Here is a 20367-nt window from a genome sequence, read left to right as displayed (position 1 = left end):
AGATCGTCAGGAGACCATTGACCAATGATTCTGGATGTTTATTTTTCTTTTATGAACTTCTGAATTATTTAATTTGACTCTTTCAGAGAGAAAGTGGACACCTCTTCTGCTCAGTCTGTGCTCTAAACATAGAACTAGTTAAAGTGTGAGATAGACAAACTGCTCCACAATCTCTGGGATGTCAAGTACAGCCGAGCATCTGCTGTTGTACCACATTATTTAACATGAAATGACACAAAGGCAAAAGTAAAATCACACGTGTGAGTAGTTGATCAACTTCAAGACATTTATTCACATGTTTTAGACAAAACATTGTGCTGCCCTAGCATACCTATTTGTTTCTGTAAAGCATCTGATCTCAAATACCAGATTTAAGAGCATGCAAAATGAACCATCTGATTATGTTACTAGTTCATGAGCAATTAAATAGGCTTAAGGGGGGGGGGGGGGGGGCAGTTATTTTTTGCTAAAGTGCAATAACAACATTATGCAGGCTGCAAACACTGCTATACAATTACACAGTTGTCTTAATCAAAAGTTAAGTAGTACTCATTGAAAAGCAGTGATGTGAGTCCTACAGGATCCAGGACTGAATGGTCTGTATCATCCCAATAAACAAGTAGCGTGTTCTCTACAAAAATAATATTAAACAAGATGCGATATAAACAAGGTCAACCTGATGTCCTATGTGTGTGTTGTATGAGAAAAAGCTGAAATGTTCCCTGCAATGCTGTAAAAGTACATTCCTCCCTCACCCCTCTATTTACCATGACCAGACAGAAGGATCCTTAACTCATAACATGAAGAGGGCAGTAATTTCAGCACATAGAAAACACGATCTCTGCAGTAAAAGCTCTGAGGAAAGAATTTACTCATGTTCCGTCGACAGGCCGAACGCGCTCTTGCCTCTTTTTTTTTTTTTTTCTTTTTATTATTACTATTGGGTGTTTACAGTATGTTTTGCCCTAAATGTGTGGGATGCTTCATTTCATGGTCCAGTCTCCAGGCCCTCATCTCTCCCCCTCCAGAGCCTTTAGTCACAGTAAAGTGCCTTCAACCCCCATCCTTGTCTCTTCATGCCAGTTCTACTGGGGACTTTAAGAAATGGGTGTAGAGATTGTAATCGCGCCATGTGGTTGCCCTTCCTTGGAAAAAAAAACCAAAAAAAAAACACGAGGCTGTAATAAAAAGAAAAAATGTTAATGATACAAAAAGATTCAGATTTTACATTTTTCATACGGAAGCCAAGGAAGGCCATACTCGCAAATATTTTTTTTATCCCATATTCGGAATAATTATCCTGTTAACTTGAGATAACAGGATAAAAAAAAAATATTTCCAAGTATGGCCTTTCTCAGCTTCTGTAGTCAGCTGGGGTTTGGTTTTAAACATAAAATACCCGAGGAAGATCATGAGTGCTCCTCAGCGCTACCGCTGAAGGAGCGGCTCCGGATGTGGTTCCTCAGCTGCTCGATCAGCTCTGGGTTCTGCTGCTGGATCTGCTGGGCAAACTGTTGTCCCCTGACAGAGAGACGAGACAGCTTTGTGTACCTGCTATATTGCTTTATACCGGGACAATACCTCACACAAAGCAAGGAGATAAATAATTCAGTTTCTAAAACACGGTAGAATAACAGAAATCCCTCCTATGAAAGAGTAAATGGTGAAAGTCTCCGATCTAATCTCCTCACATTGTGGACACTTACAGTACAGATACAGGTGATGCTTCATCAGAAACAACAAAAAGCTTCTCATGTTGAGTTTTTCTGAGATAATATGTTATTAAAAGAGGCGCTGCTGCCAAATATGTGTCTGTTTGCACATGAAAATGTCACATCCATTTAAAGGGTAATTATCCTGTCTCCACCTACATCAAATCTTTCTCCATTTGATGCCAGAGTTAGATTATGTTAGTGCCACACTGCCATATTACTTTGCTTCAAAAATGTTGAAATAAAGCCATAGTTAAAGGAACAGGTAGATGTTTTGGGAAATATTATTTGCCTTTCTTGCCAAGAGTCCCATGACAGCTGCAGCTTGTTAGCTTACATGTAGCTTAGCACAAAGACTGGAAACAGGTGGAAACAACTAGTCTGGCTCTGTTCACAGGTGACAACACCCACCAACAAGCATCACTAAAGTTCACTAATCTCATTTGTTGAATCCATGCAAGAAGCCAACAACCAGTCCAGCTCTTAAACCCATGTAAAACCACAACATGCCGTTTTTACACCTCAGTGTTTGTGAAGCTTTGTATGAACCTGAAAGACAAGAGAGTGGCATCAAGTTGCCAAACTGCCAAGCTAGTCCTTTAACTCTATAAACAATAGGTACAATAACATAAGTCATCTAAAACTAAATGAGTCATGATGTAGTCAAACAATGCTTTTAATTTGGAGTTGAGTGCACTTACGCTTCAATCAAGCTGGAAATGTCTGACAGTCCGCCCACTCCTGCTGCAGGACCCCCGACTGCATTCGACATCATTCCTGACATACTGACCGCACAGTGACACAGTGACAGTGAGTCAGAGCACATTATGTTCAAAGTCTGACTTTAAGTCTGTCTCACTTAAACGCTACCTAAAGTCCCATCAATTCATTCTGACACTTACAGCTGTTGCACTTGTTGGTTCTGCATCACACTTGCAGCCTGTAGAAAGAAATGAAGCTGAAATCTGCCGTGTCTTAAAAGGACAATTATTTTTGGCAACAGTGGAAGTTTTGTGAGAGAAACAAACTGTGATCTGGTGCTGGAGGCCCTGAACTCACCCAAACAGCTCTATGATTTAGATGTCTTGTCATTGTATTAGCAATAAAACTCTGGCATACTTGTAAAAGCATTTCTGGGCTTGGCAGACGATCCCAAGTATCATCGCTTAATAAGTCGGGATTCTACAAGGTCCTTTCCACTTTACAATAACTATGGCTGAGTAACGGGCTAACTGCCACTCATGGGGATAATTAGGGGAAAGAATCTGGTCTAACCTTGCCAGAGACAAAACAAGCATAAGACACCTGTCTCCAGAACAAATGGTAAGCCTCCTGAACAGCTGATAACCTCTGCTGTACTTATTACACAGACAGGACAGTGCTCATATTAGGAGCCATGCTCTTACCATGCTAATGAAGGCAGGGTTGTTGATTAAACTCGCCATGTCAAACCCCAATCCTGCAGCTATCTGTGGCACACATTCACAGACAGAAAAAGGTCAAACATTCATGGCTAGATAGTAGAGTACATGTGAGCTTTAATGGTATGTGCATTATGTTACGTAAGAAAATAAGGGCTGATGCAGCTTGTTTTTTTACTTACTGGACTGGTTGCTTCTTTTTGCTTCTGCTCTGCAATCTTCAGGTTGGATTTGTAGGTGTCGTTCTCTGGGTCTAATACCAAAGCTTTCTTAAAGTAGGAAATTGCTTCTGGATACTTGTTCATGGCTGTTAAAGCCAACCTGGAGCCACAAAGGAGCAGGGCAGGCATCATTTTTTAACAGGCCTCCAAACATTATGGAGCAGACAACACAGAAAAACTCAATAAAAGCTGCTTTAAAGGTCCCACGTTTTACACCTCTCTGGGGTTTTCTTTGAAGTTTTGATGTCCATAAGAAGATATATTTGTGCTTTTAAGTCCCAGAAACCAACTCAGTGTAGGCTTCTCTCTGGAGCTCTAGGTCGGTGAGCCAATCAGGAGAGAGGGACTCTGAGCCTCTCTTCTGATTGGCTGATTGCTGTTTGAGTGATCAAATAAAATATTATATATTTACTAATATATATAATACAATAAACACTCAGAGAAACCAAATCCCACAAGGTTGGCTGGTGGGTCCAGGTGGGCTGGGCTTGGGGCGTGGCTGAGATCATTTATTTTTATAGTGAAAATAGTTTATTCTTAGTTTTCACCAGCTTTAATCCCCTGGTCCGTTTGTTATGTAGAGGAGGAAACCTCAGCAGATAATTCAGCTGTTGTTAAATCCTCCTGAATGTCTAGTTTATAAGTTATCAAAGAAACAATTAAAACAAAGGTTAGCAGCAATCTCACTTCTGCTGTCTTCAGTGCTTTTAAAGGTTATAATCACCGGGTCTGTTTGTCTAGGAGAGGAGGAGAACTCTGTTCGGCAGACGTTACATACTGTGCGTTTAAGGCTCAGTTTCTGAATACAGGCTGTGTGCATTTCTCTGTGGGCCGAGCACTTTAACACTTTCTCAATGTTAATATAGAACCTAGACCTCCACAAGACATGGAAATCTCACTTTATACAATGTGGGACCTTTAATGGTGAAGATTAAACATCAAACTCACCCCATCCGTCCATAAGCTTTACTGTAGGTAGGATCAATCCCAATGGCTCTCTCGCAGTCACCAGTTGCCTCTGTATAATTTCCCAGTTTACTGTGAGCTGCAGCCCTGCCAAGTGTTAAAGCGCTTAACTTTATCTCTGCCCTCTTTAATTATGTTCGGATACATAGTGCACAAAGGACAAGATTCAATTCACTGGCGCTTTCTAGTCCAGTTGAAACATTACATCAGCGTGTGCTGTTGTACAAAAATCTGTGAACCACGACAGCAGCACAAAGTTAAGAGCAAGACAATGACAGGGTGAATTCATGTTGCTGTAAATACCTATTGCAGTAGTACACAGCGTTTCTTAGGTCCAGATCAATGGCCTTTGTGTAGCACTCCACTGCACTTCTGTAGTTCTCTTCCTTCATGTGATTGTTGCCTGAAAATAAAACACTGGATTGTTCTCAGAGTAAACGCATACAGCAGAACAACTGTGGTCACAACTCCAGGCCAAAGATATATAAGAAATGACCAGGATGAGGTTCAGAACATGGACGCTGTGGCAACCTCAGGCAGGCTTCATATAAATTATAATATACCTTAGAGCTGCAACTAACAATTATGTTCATTATTAATTAATCTGATGATTATTTTCTCAATTAACTGGTTATTTTTGGACTATAAAACACCAGAATGTTAAAATCCAATAAACATGTATTATATTTACTATAATGAGAGACAGGCACATCGGAGAAGCTTTGTCACCATTCACAAAATGTTTGGGCATTTTCATTCATTACCTTCGTTCTTAAGCTGCTCTGCTCGCTCGATGTCTTCTGGAGACGGGGAGGTCTCTGGTATGGTGAGGTTGTCATTCTGAGCAAACGCAAAACAGAGGAATCATTCATGTCATTCAAATGTGTTAAAGTGTTTAATTGTGAATAAACTGTGAGTATGTGGAATTCAATAGACTCAGCTCTCATGGCAGACACTTGTTAGCAGGAGAAGCACAGGGTCATTTAGGTGACAGTGAGAAAACCATCAATGAGGAAAGATGAATCGCTTTGACTCTGGATAATGCAATACATTTTTTCTGTTTTAGCTTTTACGATGAAAAAGCTGAGTTATTAAGGTTTTATGCACAATATATAATAATCCAAAGTTTGGTAAGCTGCCATTCCATTAATCCTCATTTGGACAAACAGCTTTTTTCTGTTTGTTTACTCAGCATGTGGCGCTCTTTACCCACAGAAATCAAAATGCACCGTGGCTAATTGAGTTTGGTGTCCTGTGCTTTAATGTGTGCATATATTGCTGAGTTTTGTGCTTTGTGTTGTTCCATATATGTTTCATTGTTGAGTTTTATGCATTGTAATGGCCCCTCCAGGGACGGGCATTGCAAACAAGTTAGGCTACAAATGCTGTGGTATGTGGCATGAGCTCATGATTTAACCTTGCCCCCGTACAAGTAAACACCATGAACTGTGCAGTGCCCACCTTTAGCAGGGAATTGAGGAATATCTCTGTCAGAGGCTGCGGCACAGCAAGATGGCAGTCACTGGAGCTGATCTTGAAGGTGGTCTCCAAACACTGTATCGCAACTGGAGCAGAGGGTCAGCAAAATATGAGATTTTCTTAAGATCGCCGCTAAACAAATGGTCTCAGACTTAACAGTATTATGATGGTGAGTCAGAATTTGGCTGCACACTCAGCGAGAAATTAAAACTGTCCTGTCCATCCTTCATATCAGATGAAACACACCACCACACATACTGTCACTTGTGATTCTTTTTGACGATAAAGCCCACACTGTTTTTTTTTCTCTCTCCATCAGGACGGTTAACTGAGAACATGTATTAAGTTCACTCTGAAATGGACAGGACAGGAGCGGTGTCCTACATTCTTAAAGGTGCTTTCTGAAGAATAAGTGCACACAGTGAGTCGACCTACCTTCGAGGCTCTCCTGCTCATCAGAATTCAAAGCACCGCAATGTGTTTGATCTCGTAGGAACTGCACAATAGAGAATGCCAAGCGTTTCTCCACCGCCATTTTTACCTAGAAACTGTCGGGCACAGGAAGTTGTGTGGTGTGAAACAGACGCACCCACACATCGATGACTATATTATTAACTCATTGGGTGACATATAATAAAGGTACAATTCACACGCTTAAGTAATGCATAACTAATGCATGACTCATGAAAAGAATCAATGCTGGATTTAACATGAATTGTTTTATGAGTTGTTCACTATTAACACAGTTCAACATCTTTGTGTTGCTGCATGACCCTTCGCCCAACAGAAATGATCTGTAGTTATATTGACAAGTCACAATCTGATTCCTGACATAACATCAATACCAACTTCTGAGTGATGCCTAAACATGGTTGTCTATTCTCTCCTGATTTGTCAACACCTACCAGACCTTCCAGATATTTTGGTTTTAGTGCAACATGCTCTACTGTGCTATAAAACATATTCCTAATTCTACCCCTAGCTTGTAAATGTGACATAAACACACACTGCCGGGTCATGCAGTAACATGCAGATCTTTGCATCTGATTAAAAAAAAAAAAAAAAAATCCATATTCCTGTCAGAGCAGATACTGTTCTGCTTTCAGAGACTGATCAGTGCCCAGAGCTGCCAATTTCTGCTCACCAGTTATTTTAGTGGTATAAGATGTATGTGTATAAATATATAAACATATATATGTATGTATATAAATGTATTAACCAACTGTTAATTAACCTATTGAGTGTAATAACATAAACTCACAGTGACTTGATCCTTTCTTATTGCTGAGCAACAGAGATTTCTTGCATTTAAGTCTGAAAACTTGGCTTTGAAGTATTTCTCTATAATATTAAATATTTATGACTAAAATAGACAGAAATAAAACCTTTTCTTTTTAAATCCATCTTTAGGTATAATTTATCAAGAGTGGGTGTTCTTCTTCTACCTGTTCTAACTATGACACAGAATATGTTCATGTTGGACATGTAGCAAGAAGCTGATTGAGAAATGATGTTTTTGGGGCCTTTAATTCATGCAATGACGTGTGTATTTAGTTTTAGTTAAGCATGTGTGTATCCTTGTATCAAAGTGATACCATCCATGGACAGAATTATAGTGTTTGTTTTTCTTTTTCTTTTTAAAATGTTGTTACATCTCATTCATCCATGTGAGCTGTAGGCCTATGACATAGACATGGGTTATTATGCAGTTATTATTCAGGGCTGGAGAATCAACTGGGAGGAGTGGGCGACTGCCCACAGCCCCTAAAGTCCCAGATTGCCTGTGTGACAACTGATTGTTGGTAATTTAATGAATTATTAAGGAATTTTAACCACCAATGTACAATCTCGATTGAGGCAAATCCTGTAGTTTTAGGATATTTTGTGGTCCCTGTGTTCACATGGTACAAAGTAGTATTAATCACCACTGCCCACACAGCAATTTTTAGCTCAGGGACCCCCTTACATGGTCACCCAGCCATGTTATTATCTATAAAAACAACAATTACTAGTAATGATGCTGGTGATGCATCTGGCTCCTGTCTCCATTATAACTCATAAGAGGGTGGAAGCAAAATTATTCTTGCTCATAACAAAATAGAACACTGCTCTGCTAAAATAAAAATAAATAATAAAAAAAAAAAAAAAACAGGCTACAGTTGCAATTTGTTTTTCCTCCTTTCTGACGCCTGATCGAAACACATCCACAGTGCAGGGGGTAAAAAAAGAAGCATATTTACTGTCATTTCAAAATGATCTGCAGACACAAACACTGCCTCACATCTCCATCCCGTGCTAGCAACATGCGTTGTTATGTTGGTTAGGGTTGGCACTCACGGCTACTCCCCCTCTGTGTGTTGACACACGTATATGCAGTGATGCAGAAGCTGTGATGTAATACCACAATGGGAGACGAGGGGTGTTTTCAGTCATTATACAGGCTTTATATTATCTCCAAATGCAATGCACTGAAGCTAATCCAGCCAGTGCCACTGGTTGAATTAGCTGGGTGTCATTTCTGGAAGCCTGTCTTCACTAACCGCCCGCACAGCCAGGCTTGCTGTGCAGCCTGTGTGATGCTGAAACCATCTCAGCCCTCTGACAGCGAAGCAGCAGCACAAGAATCACCACCAGACCCGTGCAGACGCTGAGGCAGACAATTTATATATAACATAGAGTCAAAGGATGCTATTCAGTGTCCCCCCCCCCCAACCCCCGCCCACCTACCTGAGCTCTTATCCAGCTGTCTGCTGCTACCGCGTCATGAGGACTTGTGTCGGATTGATCCTGCTGCTCTTCTGCGCCTGCGCGTTGGCAGCGGAAATAAGAAGCAGCGGATTCCACATGCAAGGGAAACAGAGAGAGAGAGAGGGAGAGAGAGGGAGAGAGAGAGAGGTTGGGAGCTCACTGGCGCTGGTGGGACTGAGCTACAGCACAGTAAGGGAAGAAAGTGTGTTTGTGTTATCACGTGGGGCTGAGAAACGCATGAAACCGCGGGCATGTGTGCGTCAAGAGTTGCGCTCCGCCGCTGCAGCGTCGCACACCTGCGCGACGCTGCAGCGTCACATCCAGCCGCTCTTAATTCCTTATTGCTTGTGTGTTTTATTTACTCGCACGCTGTTAATCATAAAAAGAAGTTATTAAAATGATACTAGAGAATGACTGAGCTGCCTGTGGGTCCTGGCTGGGAGCTGTCATTGCTCCCCTGCAAATTATTCCGCGCTTTTATGATCTCGCTCTGAGCGGCCTCCGCTGCCAAGCGATGAAACTGGAGCCTGAGTGAACACAGGGAGAAGGTCACCGCTTAGCATGGGGAAACACTCCGAGCACGGACAGTTTATTGCCTTGTATTATTACCACCTGCTCTGTTCAGTCATTCGCGTTTGATATGAAAAGTAATGCCTTTCTTTTTGACTTTGAAATGAGACTGTGTTTTTACAGCGCGTCTGAGCCAGTGTTGAGAATGACCATCCATCCTGCCAGAGCCTGCTCTCAGGCAGGAAGCAGGAGAAACACGCTGAGCTGGGACCTGTCTCCAGACGAGATCAGGACCATGACTGACAGCGTGATTAACAGAGTAAAGAAGGTCCACGATGACATTGGATCTCTAAACATAGAAAATGTCTCTGTTGACAACACCCTGAAAGCTTTGGCTAATGCCAAACTGGATTATGCATGTAAGTTTTTAAAGGTGAAACCTGGTAATATTCTGTGTTTTTTGTTTTTGTTGTTTTTTTGTCATCAAATCCCATGAAATGCCCAAAACTAACAAGGACTTAATGCCATAAAAAAGTGTTGCCTATGTATCTGAAGCCTCATCGTATTGAGTCTCAGCTGCACTAGATGACATGTTCATTCATTACGATGAGTCAGTTTGAGTTCTACATATCTTTCTGGTGCCATAAATACTCTCTAGAGCAACAAATGTGTATTCATTTGCAGCTGAAAATAGTCCCTAACAAATGAACTATTTACTCCTGTTTGAGTGAACTACAACACCCAGCTGTTTTTAGGGAATCCCTGCAGCATGGCAGGTTTTCACCTTACGAGTCTGTGTATGTGTCATCATGGCAAAATGTAGAGGCACTTAAGAGGACACTGTGGAAACTGTGCGAGATACAGTCACCAGACTTTACAGGTGTGTAGTTGAGAGTCCAAAGGTGGGTGTGGTCATGGGTTAGGCTGTAAACATGTTGACAGACATTGCAGCTGGTGTATGTCTTCAGTGCCACAGAGAGGGTAGAGAAGCCAAAAACTATAATGAGCGACAGACTAATACGCTTTCTTGCTTTTGTTCTTTTCATGAGGTTTTTTGACAAGAAAAATGTATATTAACACCAGCCTCACTTTTTTTTTTTTTTTAAATGTGTCACATTATTCTTCTTTATAAAAATTTGCTATGTTGGACAGTTAACATTCACTGTGTCCCTCTGTTCCCTCTGTGTTTACTCTGTTCCCTTAGCATCACGCCATGTTCTTGATTTCCCTCAGTACGTTTGTCCTTCTAAGGAGATTCGGTCAGCGAGCACAGAGGCTGACAAAAAACTGTCCGAGTTCGATGTGGAGATAAGCATGAGGGAGGATGTGTTCAGGCGAATTACTGCCTTGCAGGTATGCCTCATCATGACACATCTACTTCAATTTACACATCAGTCACAACACGAGGGAGGGGACATTAGATAGAAAAACTGTCCCTTTATCAGACCACTAGTCCACAAAGACAGTAAATGAGGTGTTAAAGTAATCCTAACCCTAGAAGATATGGATTTGAAGCTACTCAACTCTAATGTGTGAAGATTTGATGCAATTATCACAGTAGCTATGCTGATGATAGATTATTTTCACCTTTTATGTCAGCCAAAGGGCAAAATATGATATATGTGCAAAGACTGACGTGTTTCTAATTGAGATCAAGGATACCGTACCTCATTTGACCCCATCACTGGGTTTTATTTAGCCTGGGAAAGATATTTAATCTGATCTAATCAGTGGTAGCCAGTGCCATATTTTATTCCATGCAGGGGTGTCTGGCTGTCTGGCACACAGCATAAATAGGTGAATAAATTTAGCCAAATCCTCTTAATTCTGCCTACATGAAGAAGTATGTGATTATGTTTTGACAGGAAAATCTCCAAGAAAACCTTTCACCTGAAGAAAAGAGATTCTTAGACAGACTTGTTACGTTAGGCAAGCGGAGAGGACTGCACCTGTGTAAAGATATACAAGAGGTAACACAAAATATGAGCTGTTGAAAGTTTAAAGTTTGATGCCAGATATTAGATAAGTAAACATTTGATTTTGTCAATTTTCCTTATCAGAAAAAAAGTATGTTTTAGTGTTAAAAATTCTGCTTATTATTCTTTAACAATTATATCACATCCTGGAAATCATCCTGACTTGATTTTCTTGCCTCTTTTTCTCTCTCTCAAGGAAATAAAAAGAACTTCTAAGCTTATTAGTGAACTCTCCATAGAGTTTAACAAGAATCTGAATGAGGACAATACGTTTCTCGTCTTTTCTGAGCATGAACTGGGTAAGTTTATATAACAGAGCCTGATGGACTGTGTGGTGTTATGAATGTGCTTTGACTGTTTTCAGTTATGGTGTTGTCCTCTTCCGTCAAGGTGGGCTAGCTCACAGTTATCTGAATGGACTGGAGAGGACGGCAGATGGACGGTATAAAGTCACACTCGAATATCCCCATTACTACCCCCTGATGAAGAGGTGTTACAACCCTGAGACCAGGAGGAAGATGGAAACGGTTTTTCACAGCAGGTGTAAAGAGGTAACTAAAGTCTGATGGTGAATCTGTGGATCCTGCACAAAACAGACAGCAAGTCCCGTCTCTTCTGCATTACAGTTGGTGCATTTGTACCTGCTGCCCTGTCTGGGGAAATAATGCTTCTTAAAGTTGTGATCCTTACACTAAGTCAAACCCCATCTTTGATATTATTTATGGCTGGCTTTTTTTTCCAGCTGCATCATTTGAATTGTTTACATTCAGTAATAACCTCTCTGTATGGCATTTTCATTGTGACAGTTCAAATTGACAACCATGCGTAAGGAAGTCAGAGACAAAAGATGCATGTATGTATCCAGTGAAACTGTTATTTTATCTCAGTGATAACAGCCTCCTGTTCACTGTTCACTCTCCTATAGTCGTGACTCGTATCAGACCTGTATTGAATTACTGCAGACTAGGGCTGAACAGTCTGCAATAAAATCATATTGCAATTATTTCAGCAGTTATTGCAAGTACAATATGGGACACAATTTCAGGTGGAGTGGTCATTTTTGCATTTCATTTTCAGTGAAAAAAATATAAAAATGATGATGATGTGATTTTGTTTGGCCTTGCACCAAAAAAAGCATGTTCCCTTATGTCTGGAGAATATGATTTGTAGACCGAGTCCTCTGTGATTTGGATATTGCCCTTGATCATATCAGGACTGAAATCTTCAGGATTATAACTTTAATGAGCCTTATTAGATATTTTATACAAATGAACCCATTGCACACATCAGCTGATCTGCATATCTCATCCTAAAGCCTTTCTTTTTTTTCCAGGTAAACACAGCGATCCTGGAACAGTTGATATCCCTGAGGGCAAAGGTCGCAGACTTACTCGGTTACAGCAGCCACGCGAACTATGTGCTTGAAATGAACATGGCCAAGAATGCGAGCAATGTGTCTGACTGTCTCGGTATGACCACTTTGACATCCGAGGCACATGCACTCGCAAGCAAACGTTAACACCATCTGATAACGGCTTTGCTGAAGAAAAATAAGCTTTACTTGGCAGATGGATGGGGGAGCAGATAAAGACTCAGCTAGGGGAGAGAAATGCAACACTCGTGCCTGTTGCATGTAATGTAGTGTATGTTGCACCATATGCCTCTTGTATGCGATGTAACACACGTAATTTATGGCTCCTGAGAGCAGGTGGCACGTGGTCATGTATTAGAAAGTGGAAGTGGTTAAATGTGTGTGGCCGGTCCCTCGTTGTTACAGTGCAAAAGTGGGAGGGAATAACTTCTGGAACATAAATGACAATTTAAAAAGATGCATTGCATTTAATAGTGGGAGTCATGATATTTGTGATTTGTCTAAAATGATCCTGCTGCTCATAGATTTAAAAATATCCCATTCTGAAGAAAGACTAGAAAAAAGACAAATTACATATTGAAAAAATGTACCTGAACTGCACGTCCTTTTTTTATCCCCACTTCACAGATACTTTCTATGAAACATTGAAGCCCATTGGAGTCAAGGAGAGGAAATACATCCTTGCACTGAAAAAGAGGGAGTGCTTGATGAAGGGCTACCAGTTTGATGGGCAGATCAACGCCTGGGACTTGCCTTACTACATGAATCAAGTGGAGCAGTGCAAGTTCGCTGTGAACAAGGACAAACTGATTGAGTATTTCCCGCTCGGTGTGGTGACAGAAGGACTGTTTGGTATTTACCAGGAGCTGCTGGGTCTCACGTTCACGGAGGTGGAGCACGCTCATGTGTGGCATGAAAATGTCAAGCTTTACTCGGCCCACGACACTGACACAGGGGAGGAGATTGGCCAGTTCTACCTGGACCTGCATCCAAGGTAGAGACAAGAAATCATCCCCACTCATAAACAAATGTATATGGTAAGATTAGTTCATGCACCATCACAGAAAACTAAAAATAATAATAATAATAAAATTGAAGAATGCAGTGACTAGAGCTCTAGATCTTTGTCATGTCATTCATATTAAGCCTTGCTGTGTAACACTGCAACCTAATTCTCCACCAGGGAAGGAAAGTATGGCCATGCAGCCTGCTTTGGGCTCCAGCCTGGCTGCAGAGGACCTGATGGAAAGCGCCAGCTCCCAGTTGCAGCTATGGTGGCCAACTTTACCAAACCCAGAACAGGCATGCCGTCTCTCCTCCAGCACCATGAAGTGGAGACTTACTTCCACGAGTTTGGTCATGTGATGCATGAGCTCTGCTCTAAGGTAGGCCACTGTATATGTGCTATCAGCAGTTGCATTATAGTTGCATACTGTATTTTGATTAGAATGAGAGAGCCTGGAGCTGGTTGCACAAAACACCTTAAGTTTTCTACTTAAGTATGACACTAAAGGTTCAATTTCTCCTTAGCTGAGGGAGGTACTTTAAGGTGCTGCACAGAATCTCTTCAAAGGTTTCCTTAGTTAAGGAAAAAAAGTTCATTTACAGCAGCAAAAGAGATTTTACAATGGAAAAATTATACTGTTTCCATGGAGACCGTTGGTTTGCTGCCATTAGCTTGTGATATGGAAAGTAGAGGGATCCAATTCTAGGTGGTTGGGCAAATCATAAATTTACTGCCAGTCAAATCTGTGATATGATTTTCTTCATTGATTGCCATAAACACTCCCATATTGCATTTAAGATTGAGTCAGAGTTACCTTTAGTTTTATTTCTTACTTTGGTAGTTAAGGTCTTTTGTGTAATGTTTTAACTAATGTGATTCCTTAAGACTAAAATAAGGAGAAAACCTGAAATAATTAAATGAAAATTTTAAGGAAACCTTAAGAAGAAGACTTAAGGGTGTTTTTAAGGAAACCTTTACTCAGACTTTAAGGAAAATCTTGCTTTGTGCAACTGGCCCCTGAACTTTTCCTGTTTGTGTGTCAGACCACTTTTTCGGAGTTCAGTGGAACCCTGGTGGAGACAGACTTTGTGGAGGTTCCCTCGCAGGTGCTTGAGAACTGGGTTTGGGAGAAGGAGCCTCTGAGAAGAATGTCTGGCCACTACAAGGACGGCAGCCCAATCCCAGACAACCTGCTCGACAAACTGATCGCCTCCAGAGTAGCCAACACTGGTCAGACACTTGAATTTTCACCAAAAATAAAAAATAAAAACCATCAAACTCTCGAACATCTTTGCACAAGTCAGGTCCCTGTTGATTCAGCATGCTAACACGCTCACAGTGATGATGTTTACCCCCCTCAGGTCTGATGAACCTGCGTCAGGTGGTCCTCAGTAAAGTGGACCAGTCGCTGCACACCCGCTCTCATGCAGATACAGCTGAGGTGTTTGCAAAGCACTGCCAGGACATCCTGGGTGTTCCTGCTACACCAGGTCAGTTATTATCAGTAGCATGACGAGGCGAATGTTGACTACTTGTAGCATATTTAGAGAAATACATGCAAGATTTCTATTGTCTCTTATGAGAAGAGATAAAATACCCAGATTGTTAAATCATATTAATATATGATGATGTGATAACAATGACTTGTTCCCTGCAGGGACCAATATGACCGCCAGTTTCAGCCACCTGGCTGGAGGATACGATGGTCAGTACTACAGCTATCTATGGAGTGAAGTCTACTCCATGGACATTTTTTTCAGTCGTTTTAAAAAGGAAGGCATTATGAATCCAAAGGTTGGTCTGACAGATTACCTTTATACATTTGATTGTAATCATTCCTCTCATTTTGGTGGAAAATGGTCCTGATCGCTCTTGATCTGTGCCTTAACACAGGTTGGAAAAGAGTACAGACGTGTGATTCTGGAAGCTGGTGGCTCTGCGGATGGAATAGACATGCTGGAAACCTTCCTTGGACGTGCACCGTGCCAGGATGCTTTCTTTCAATGCAAGGGACTGATTAAATCACAGGAAACACGACCATTGTAATTTGATATAACCTTTACTCTTAAAGCAGGGTATATGTGTAATTATCTGGATGCAGGTCAATGTCAGTGGGAAAATGGCTTTGCCTTAAGTATTTTATTACTTTTGTACTTGACGTCTTGACTTGCAGCTTCTCCAGTGTGAGGATTTGCTGCTTTTCTCAGTTGTATAATAATTGTAAACTAACTATATAGACTGTTGTGAACTGTTTAAACATGTCGTCTTGGACTCTTGGAAGTTGTTACAGCTTTTTCCATTATTTTCTGACATTGTATTAACTATGCAATAAATTATTAATTCATGAACCAAATGCAATAGTTAATAAATTGATAAATAATGATAATAATTGATCGTTTCAGCCACAGTCCTATTTTGCAAACCCAAAGGTTGCTGTTTTCAAGTTACATCTAAGATTTGAAAGTGTTGAACACAATACAGGATAGGATGCTTACAACTGTATGAAACTGTGACTGCTGTGAATGCATCTTGGAAAAATCACAATCCCCAGCTCAAAAGGCAGTACACTGATGAAAGCCTCTGCGATATCTCCAGATCTCTCCTCTGGAAAAAAAAATAGATAAATGTGTTTATTACCATATTTTGCAAGAGGGAGATTTTCATATTTTGAAGATTTCCATATCTAAAATTCCTGTGCAAGGGAAAAAGTTAGGCAGCTAGGGGGCGCCCCAGGATAGCAAACACCGGTTTATGAGTTTAACATGTTTAAGAAAAAAATGAATTTAATCGATGGCCTAACTTCAAATAATAAAATAAAATTTTAACTTTAAATAGAATAAAAATCCTCTTCCCTGTACTTATACTGCCATAAATGGTCAAGCTGTTTTAAACTGTGACATATTTTAGGATACATGTTGTTTGGTTTAATAATACACATATTATCTTCATCTTCCTCTGTAGTCAGTGTGAAAACCTCACCTGTAAAGGGGGAAATTGTCAGTGTATTGGGGGGGACACGGGGGTCTGGGTGAGACAGTGAAGGCATCATCACCGGGGCTCGGTGAAGCTGGAAAGGCGACTTCTGGTGGCCGGCCTCCCCCTACATGTAGGCGCAGAGGTCGCAGGGAAGAAACCCACCACTTCACGTCTTGTCCACAGCCTGAATGTAGCTTCACTCCACTCGGCCAAAGCTGCATTTATTTAGCAAATGATCGAGCGAAAGGAAATTATGAGTGAAAACATCTGGGTGCGGCACACTTTAGAGGAAAAGGCTTCGCTCTGTCGGAGGTCGGACGCGTTTTTGCCTTTTGTATTTCCTTGCTGAATTGTCGTAGACATTTTGGATTTTTTTTTTTTTAATGCTCCATGTCATTAAGTCTTAAAAAACTAAGCACCACCCTGCTCCTGTCTTCGCCTTGGGTCGCTTTGCTTGAGTAACATCTGGAGGGTGAACACTTCTAAGTCTGAAAAGAGGCATAAACAACTTGAGGACGGCCGCCGAGGAGACTGAACTGGGCCAGCTTCGAGTCGCTCTCTAAGTGGGCAGCGTTAGCTAGCGGCTAACACTAGCAAACACGTAAAGCTAGCTAATGCTCTCTTCTCCGAATATTTTTCTGATAGTAGCACCTCGCCGGTGACCTGGACCACATCATCATATGAGACACTGACTCTACTTTAACTCAGGTGAGTCTCTTTGTTTGTTCGAGTTACTGCTTCTGTCTGCGGGGCCCCGGACGGCATGCTAACAGGGCTGCTAGCCGCAAGCGAGCCGTTGAGGTCCCATCCTGATGCTGTCTTGAGTCCTAAATTAATTCAGTCAGTTTTAACAGTGAAATCATAACATCACAGCCTCACATGAACACTGCCGGTTTAGTCATGGTTGTGACTTTATTCGTATTTTAACACAATAGCGGGATGTTGACGGTAACAGGACATTTGAGCAGCTGTCTGTTTTTCGGTCTCACAACAACAGCTGTGCATGGCTGCACATTAGTGTCTGTGTGAAATCCCCAGCACATCCGAATATATACCAGTACATTTAAAGGTATAAAATAAACAACCTGCAATATATTCTACTGCAATTCAACGTAACAGCTGCAGTGCAGCAGCAGCAGCAGCAGCAGCAGCCGCAGCTTTTGTTGCGGAGCGGAGGGATTAGTGCGGTGTCCTCTCACCATATCGGCGTTTTCATTTTCTCACCGCTCCGCTAATCAGATTAAGATCCCCACTTAACTCCAATGTAATTTAATCCTGTTAAGGTGGGAGATAGATACGAAGCTAATCTCTAGGTTTGATTTTTAGGATTTAAATTTTTTTTTTTTTTTTTTTTTTTTTTTTTTTTTTAAACAGGTCAATCCATGCCCTTCCACATGTTTTTTTTTTTTTTCAAGTGTTTGTTAGTCACCTCTGTGGGAAATGCTGTCAAGAGAAACAGCCTAGAGAAATCTCAGGAAACCATGACGCAAACAAGGTCCAGGTGAAAACAGCAGCAGGTCTGTGGTAGGTTTTTGAGAGCTACCTGAATTACATCCGCTAATGCTTTGTGGGTTTTTTATACATTATGCTTGGAGTGCAGATCTCTTCCATCTCAACTGAAATGCTATAAATCTGTAAATCAAATCTACTTTAACTGACTTAAAGTACAATATACGCTTGATTTTGCTGAACTAACCCTCAGAACTGAAACGATGCTCTGCTTTATGTTGCCAAAGAGAAAATTCACTATTCTGTGTTGAGACACAAACACTGCAGGTAGTTATACAGTAAGCAGGTGAATGCCCTCCGGCCTGCTTGTTGAAACACACAGACAAGGCTTCTGCTGCTTTAAAACTCAAACCTTGAATGTGATGGCTGGCATTGTCATGGAATAAAACAAATGCGGTATCTGATTAGCCTCCAAAGGCCAGCTGTCCTGTAAGAATAATAATGTAAACAAAGACAAGGACCTATCAGCTGCCACTTGTCATTGTTTCAGGCTCATAATCTGAGAGTTGGTAGCCAGCTGCTTGTTGATCATTAGCCAGCTAGGTATTTATGATAACAGTGACTGGTGGTATGTGTTATCTAACAGTGCAGTGTCTCCACAGTTTGGAGTAATATCCTCTCCTGTGTTATTCTTGTGCTCTCCTTTCCACATTGCAATTTTTGTTCGTTGATCTATTTAAATGCAAATGCTGTTATGTAAGCCTGATCTTCCATATATACACTGCACAAAGCTCAGAGACATGCATTTATACAGAGGCATGTTTCCACTGAGGTGTTGAAATCCTGTGTTGGTGGACATTTGATTTAATTTATCAAGTTCCACGTACGATCATTTACGACAGACTTTATCTAGACTCAAAGATAAGGTTGGCTCTAACAAAGGCCCTCTACTGTGCTGTTCTTTTCTCACACCAGTGGCAATGTAGTCCTACTACAGATACACTGGCCCAGTAGTTTGTTGTGCCACTTGGAGACAGAAAGAAAGCAAAGACTTGACAATAGCCTTTGACAAACTCAGCAAAGTCATGTTTCCTTATCTTCAAATTACAAAACAAAATGTTGGACTGGCTGCTTAATGGTTAACCCAAAGTCCATAATACTTCCATTGTGAATTCTCATATCTCTATATCATACTTTGGGTTGGACAAATAAAACTCTTAAAGGATTAGCCCTAGGTCACCCAGGTTAAAACCTGTGTTTTCTTTTTAAACAGCCCCAAACTGTTTTGTTCAGCAATTCGAAACTCACCTTGGTTTCCCTTAGTGGTAATACATTTAAAAGCCTAATGAAATGGCGTCTTTACTTGGGTGAATGTGATGTAATTCCTGTTGAAACAGGTCACAGTGAGTGATCATCCTGAACTGTAAATTCAGATAAGGACATAGAGGAGCGTCAGAAGGGTGGGATTTCTTAATTTTTTTTATTGCTTGTCCCAGTGTTTGTGTTGAACAATTGCCCAACACAGTTCTTTGAGCAAGTGTGCTGTTTGTCACTGAGTATCACTGCAGCTGCAGGTGTATTTAAGCTTTATTTCATCTTCTTTATTATTATTCCGTCTTTTGTAACCACACAACTTCAGCACATGTAGCCTTGATAAATGTTCTCTGTGGTGACTAGCAAAGAAAATTATGTTAGAGCAACAATTAAACAATGACATCTATGACATGGACCAAAGAACATATGATTAATGACTAATTTTGACTAATTGCAGCTGATGATATGTTGCGATAGAGAACAAACCTGTGAGAACAAATTGCCAATTTAGGAAATAAGCCAGTGTATACTGTGGCAGTTATCTCTGAGTGAATATGCCAGTTTGGTGAGTTGTTGGCAGAGTCAAGGAAAAAAACAGTTAGTCCAAATTTCCTTGATGTCACATCTTAGGTCAAAGCAAAATTCTATATAGTTAAGCCTGTGTCTTTTAATAGGCTATCATAGGTTGGTCTTCATCGTCATCACTGTTTTCCCATTTGTTTGGTGCACTTAAATGGATTTTCCCCATTTAGGTTTTTTTGTTTTTAATTACTTGCTATTTTTTAAAGGCAGAGTAATATAGTAGTTTGATTTAGTTGAGATTTTAGTTTTTGTCTAATAAGCAACCGTGCCTTCTAACCTCTTGCAGCCGATGCATGCAGAGCAAGGTGTTGCATGTATTACTTTTACTTTCAGTTAATGGGCTTTCTATGCTAATAATCCCAGTAGAGTGAAACAACTGGTCCGTTATTCAATTTGCTGCTGTTTTACCTGTGTGTAAATTGGTACATCATTTTTCAGTTCTTGACTGTTGGTTGGCAAAACCAAGTAATTTGAAGACCTTGGGCTTTAGAAAGTGTTATTCTGTTATGTTATTCTGTTATTTTATAGACCAAAAGATTTGATGAATGAACTGAGGAAAATAATCAGTGGATTAACAAGGACTGAAAATAATGATAGGTTGCAGCCCTCGACCTTTGAAACTGATTAAAAAAATA

At 40.7% G+C, this 20367-nt stretch overlaps 3 protein-coding genes across 10 annotated transcripts in view; 2 read left to right on the top strand and 1 right to left on the bottom strand.

The window, feature by feature from the left end:
- Positions 1-272: 272 nt before the first annotated feature.
- sgtb (small glutamine rich tetratricopeptide repeat co-chaperone beta) lies at positions 273-8655 on the bottom strand. 4 transcript variants are annotated; one of them, XM_071465909.1, is made up of 13 exons: positions 8527-8655; positions 6235-6347; positions 5782-5885; positions 5085-5160; positions 4624-4723; positions 4303-4407; positions 3316-3454; positions 3119-3181; positions 2615-2652; positions 2414-2497; positions 2234-2261; positions 1400-1521; positions 273-1178 (listed from the first exon to the last, which is right to left on the bottom strand). In XM_071465909.1, the coding sequence occupies exons 2-12, from the start codon at positions 6332-6334 to the stop codon at positions 1429-1431; spliced, it is 930 nt and encodes a 309-aa protein (XP_071322010.1). In that variant the 5' UTR covers positions 6335-6347; positions 8527-8655; the 3' UTR covers positions 273-1178; positions 1400-1428. The 4 variants fall into 4 exon arrangements, with proteins under 4 accessions (XP_071322010.1, XP_071322011.1, XP_071322012.1 ...); XM_071465910.1 differs by having other exon boundaries at positions 273-1145; XM_071465911.1 differs by lacking the exon at positions 2234-2261.
- On the top strand, positions 8617-15798 carry nln (neurolysin (metallopeptidase M3 family)). Of its 2 annotated transcripts, XM_071465901.1 has the most exons (13): positions 8617-8736; positions 9241-9476; positions 10262-10410; positions 10923-11027; positions 11230-11332; positions 11424-11584; positions 12367-12502; positions 13033-13399; positions 13589-13790; positions 14455-14641; positions 14773-14901; positions 15069-15205; positions 15305-15798. In XM_071465901.1, the coding sequence occupies exons 2-13, from the start codon at positions 9263-9265 to the stop codon at positions 15455-15457; spliced, it is 2043 nt and encodes a 680-aa protein (XP_071322002.1). In that variant the 5' UTR covers positions 8617-8736; positions 9241-9262; the 3' UTR covers positions 15458-15798. The 2 variants fall into 2 exon arrangements, with proteins under 2 accessions (XP_071322002.1, XP_071322001.1); XM_071465900.1 differs by lacking the exon at positions 8617-8736 and having other exon boundaries at positions 8796-9476.
- A 726-nt stretch (positions 15799-16524) lies between these two features.
- erbin (erbb2 interacting protein) overlaps positions 16525-20367 on the top strand; it is a 50189-nt gene continuing 46346 nt past the window's right edge. Inside the window, exon 1 of one of the 4 annotated variants that reach the window (XM_071465898.1) lies at positions 16525-17095. The gene's annotated coding sequence lies outside the window, so the exon portion shown is untranslated. Of the gene's footprint in view, positions 17096-17173; positions 17912-20367 lie in introns of those variants that run through there. The other 3 variants (XM_071465897.1, XM_071465895.1, XM_071465896.1) reach the window with 3 other exon arrangements.

This window comes from Trachinotus anak, unplaced genomic scaffold (genome assembly GCF_046630095.1).
Source record: "Trachinotus anak isolate AG129_WGS33_773 ecotype Australia unplaced genomic scaffold, CSIRO_AGI_Tana_v1 ptg000028l, whole genome shotgun sequence".
In the NCBI taxonomy this organism is placed as follows: Eukaryota; Metazoa; Chordata; class Actinopteri; order Carangiformes; family Carangidae; genus Trachinotus; species Trachinotus anak.
This window is presented reverse-complemented; position numbering and strand designations above follow the sequence as displayed.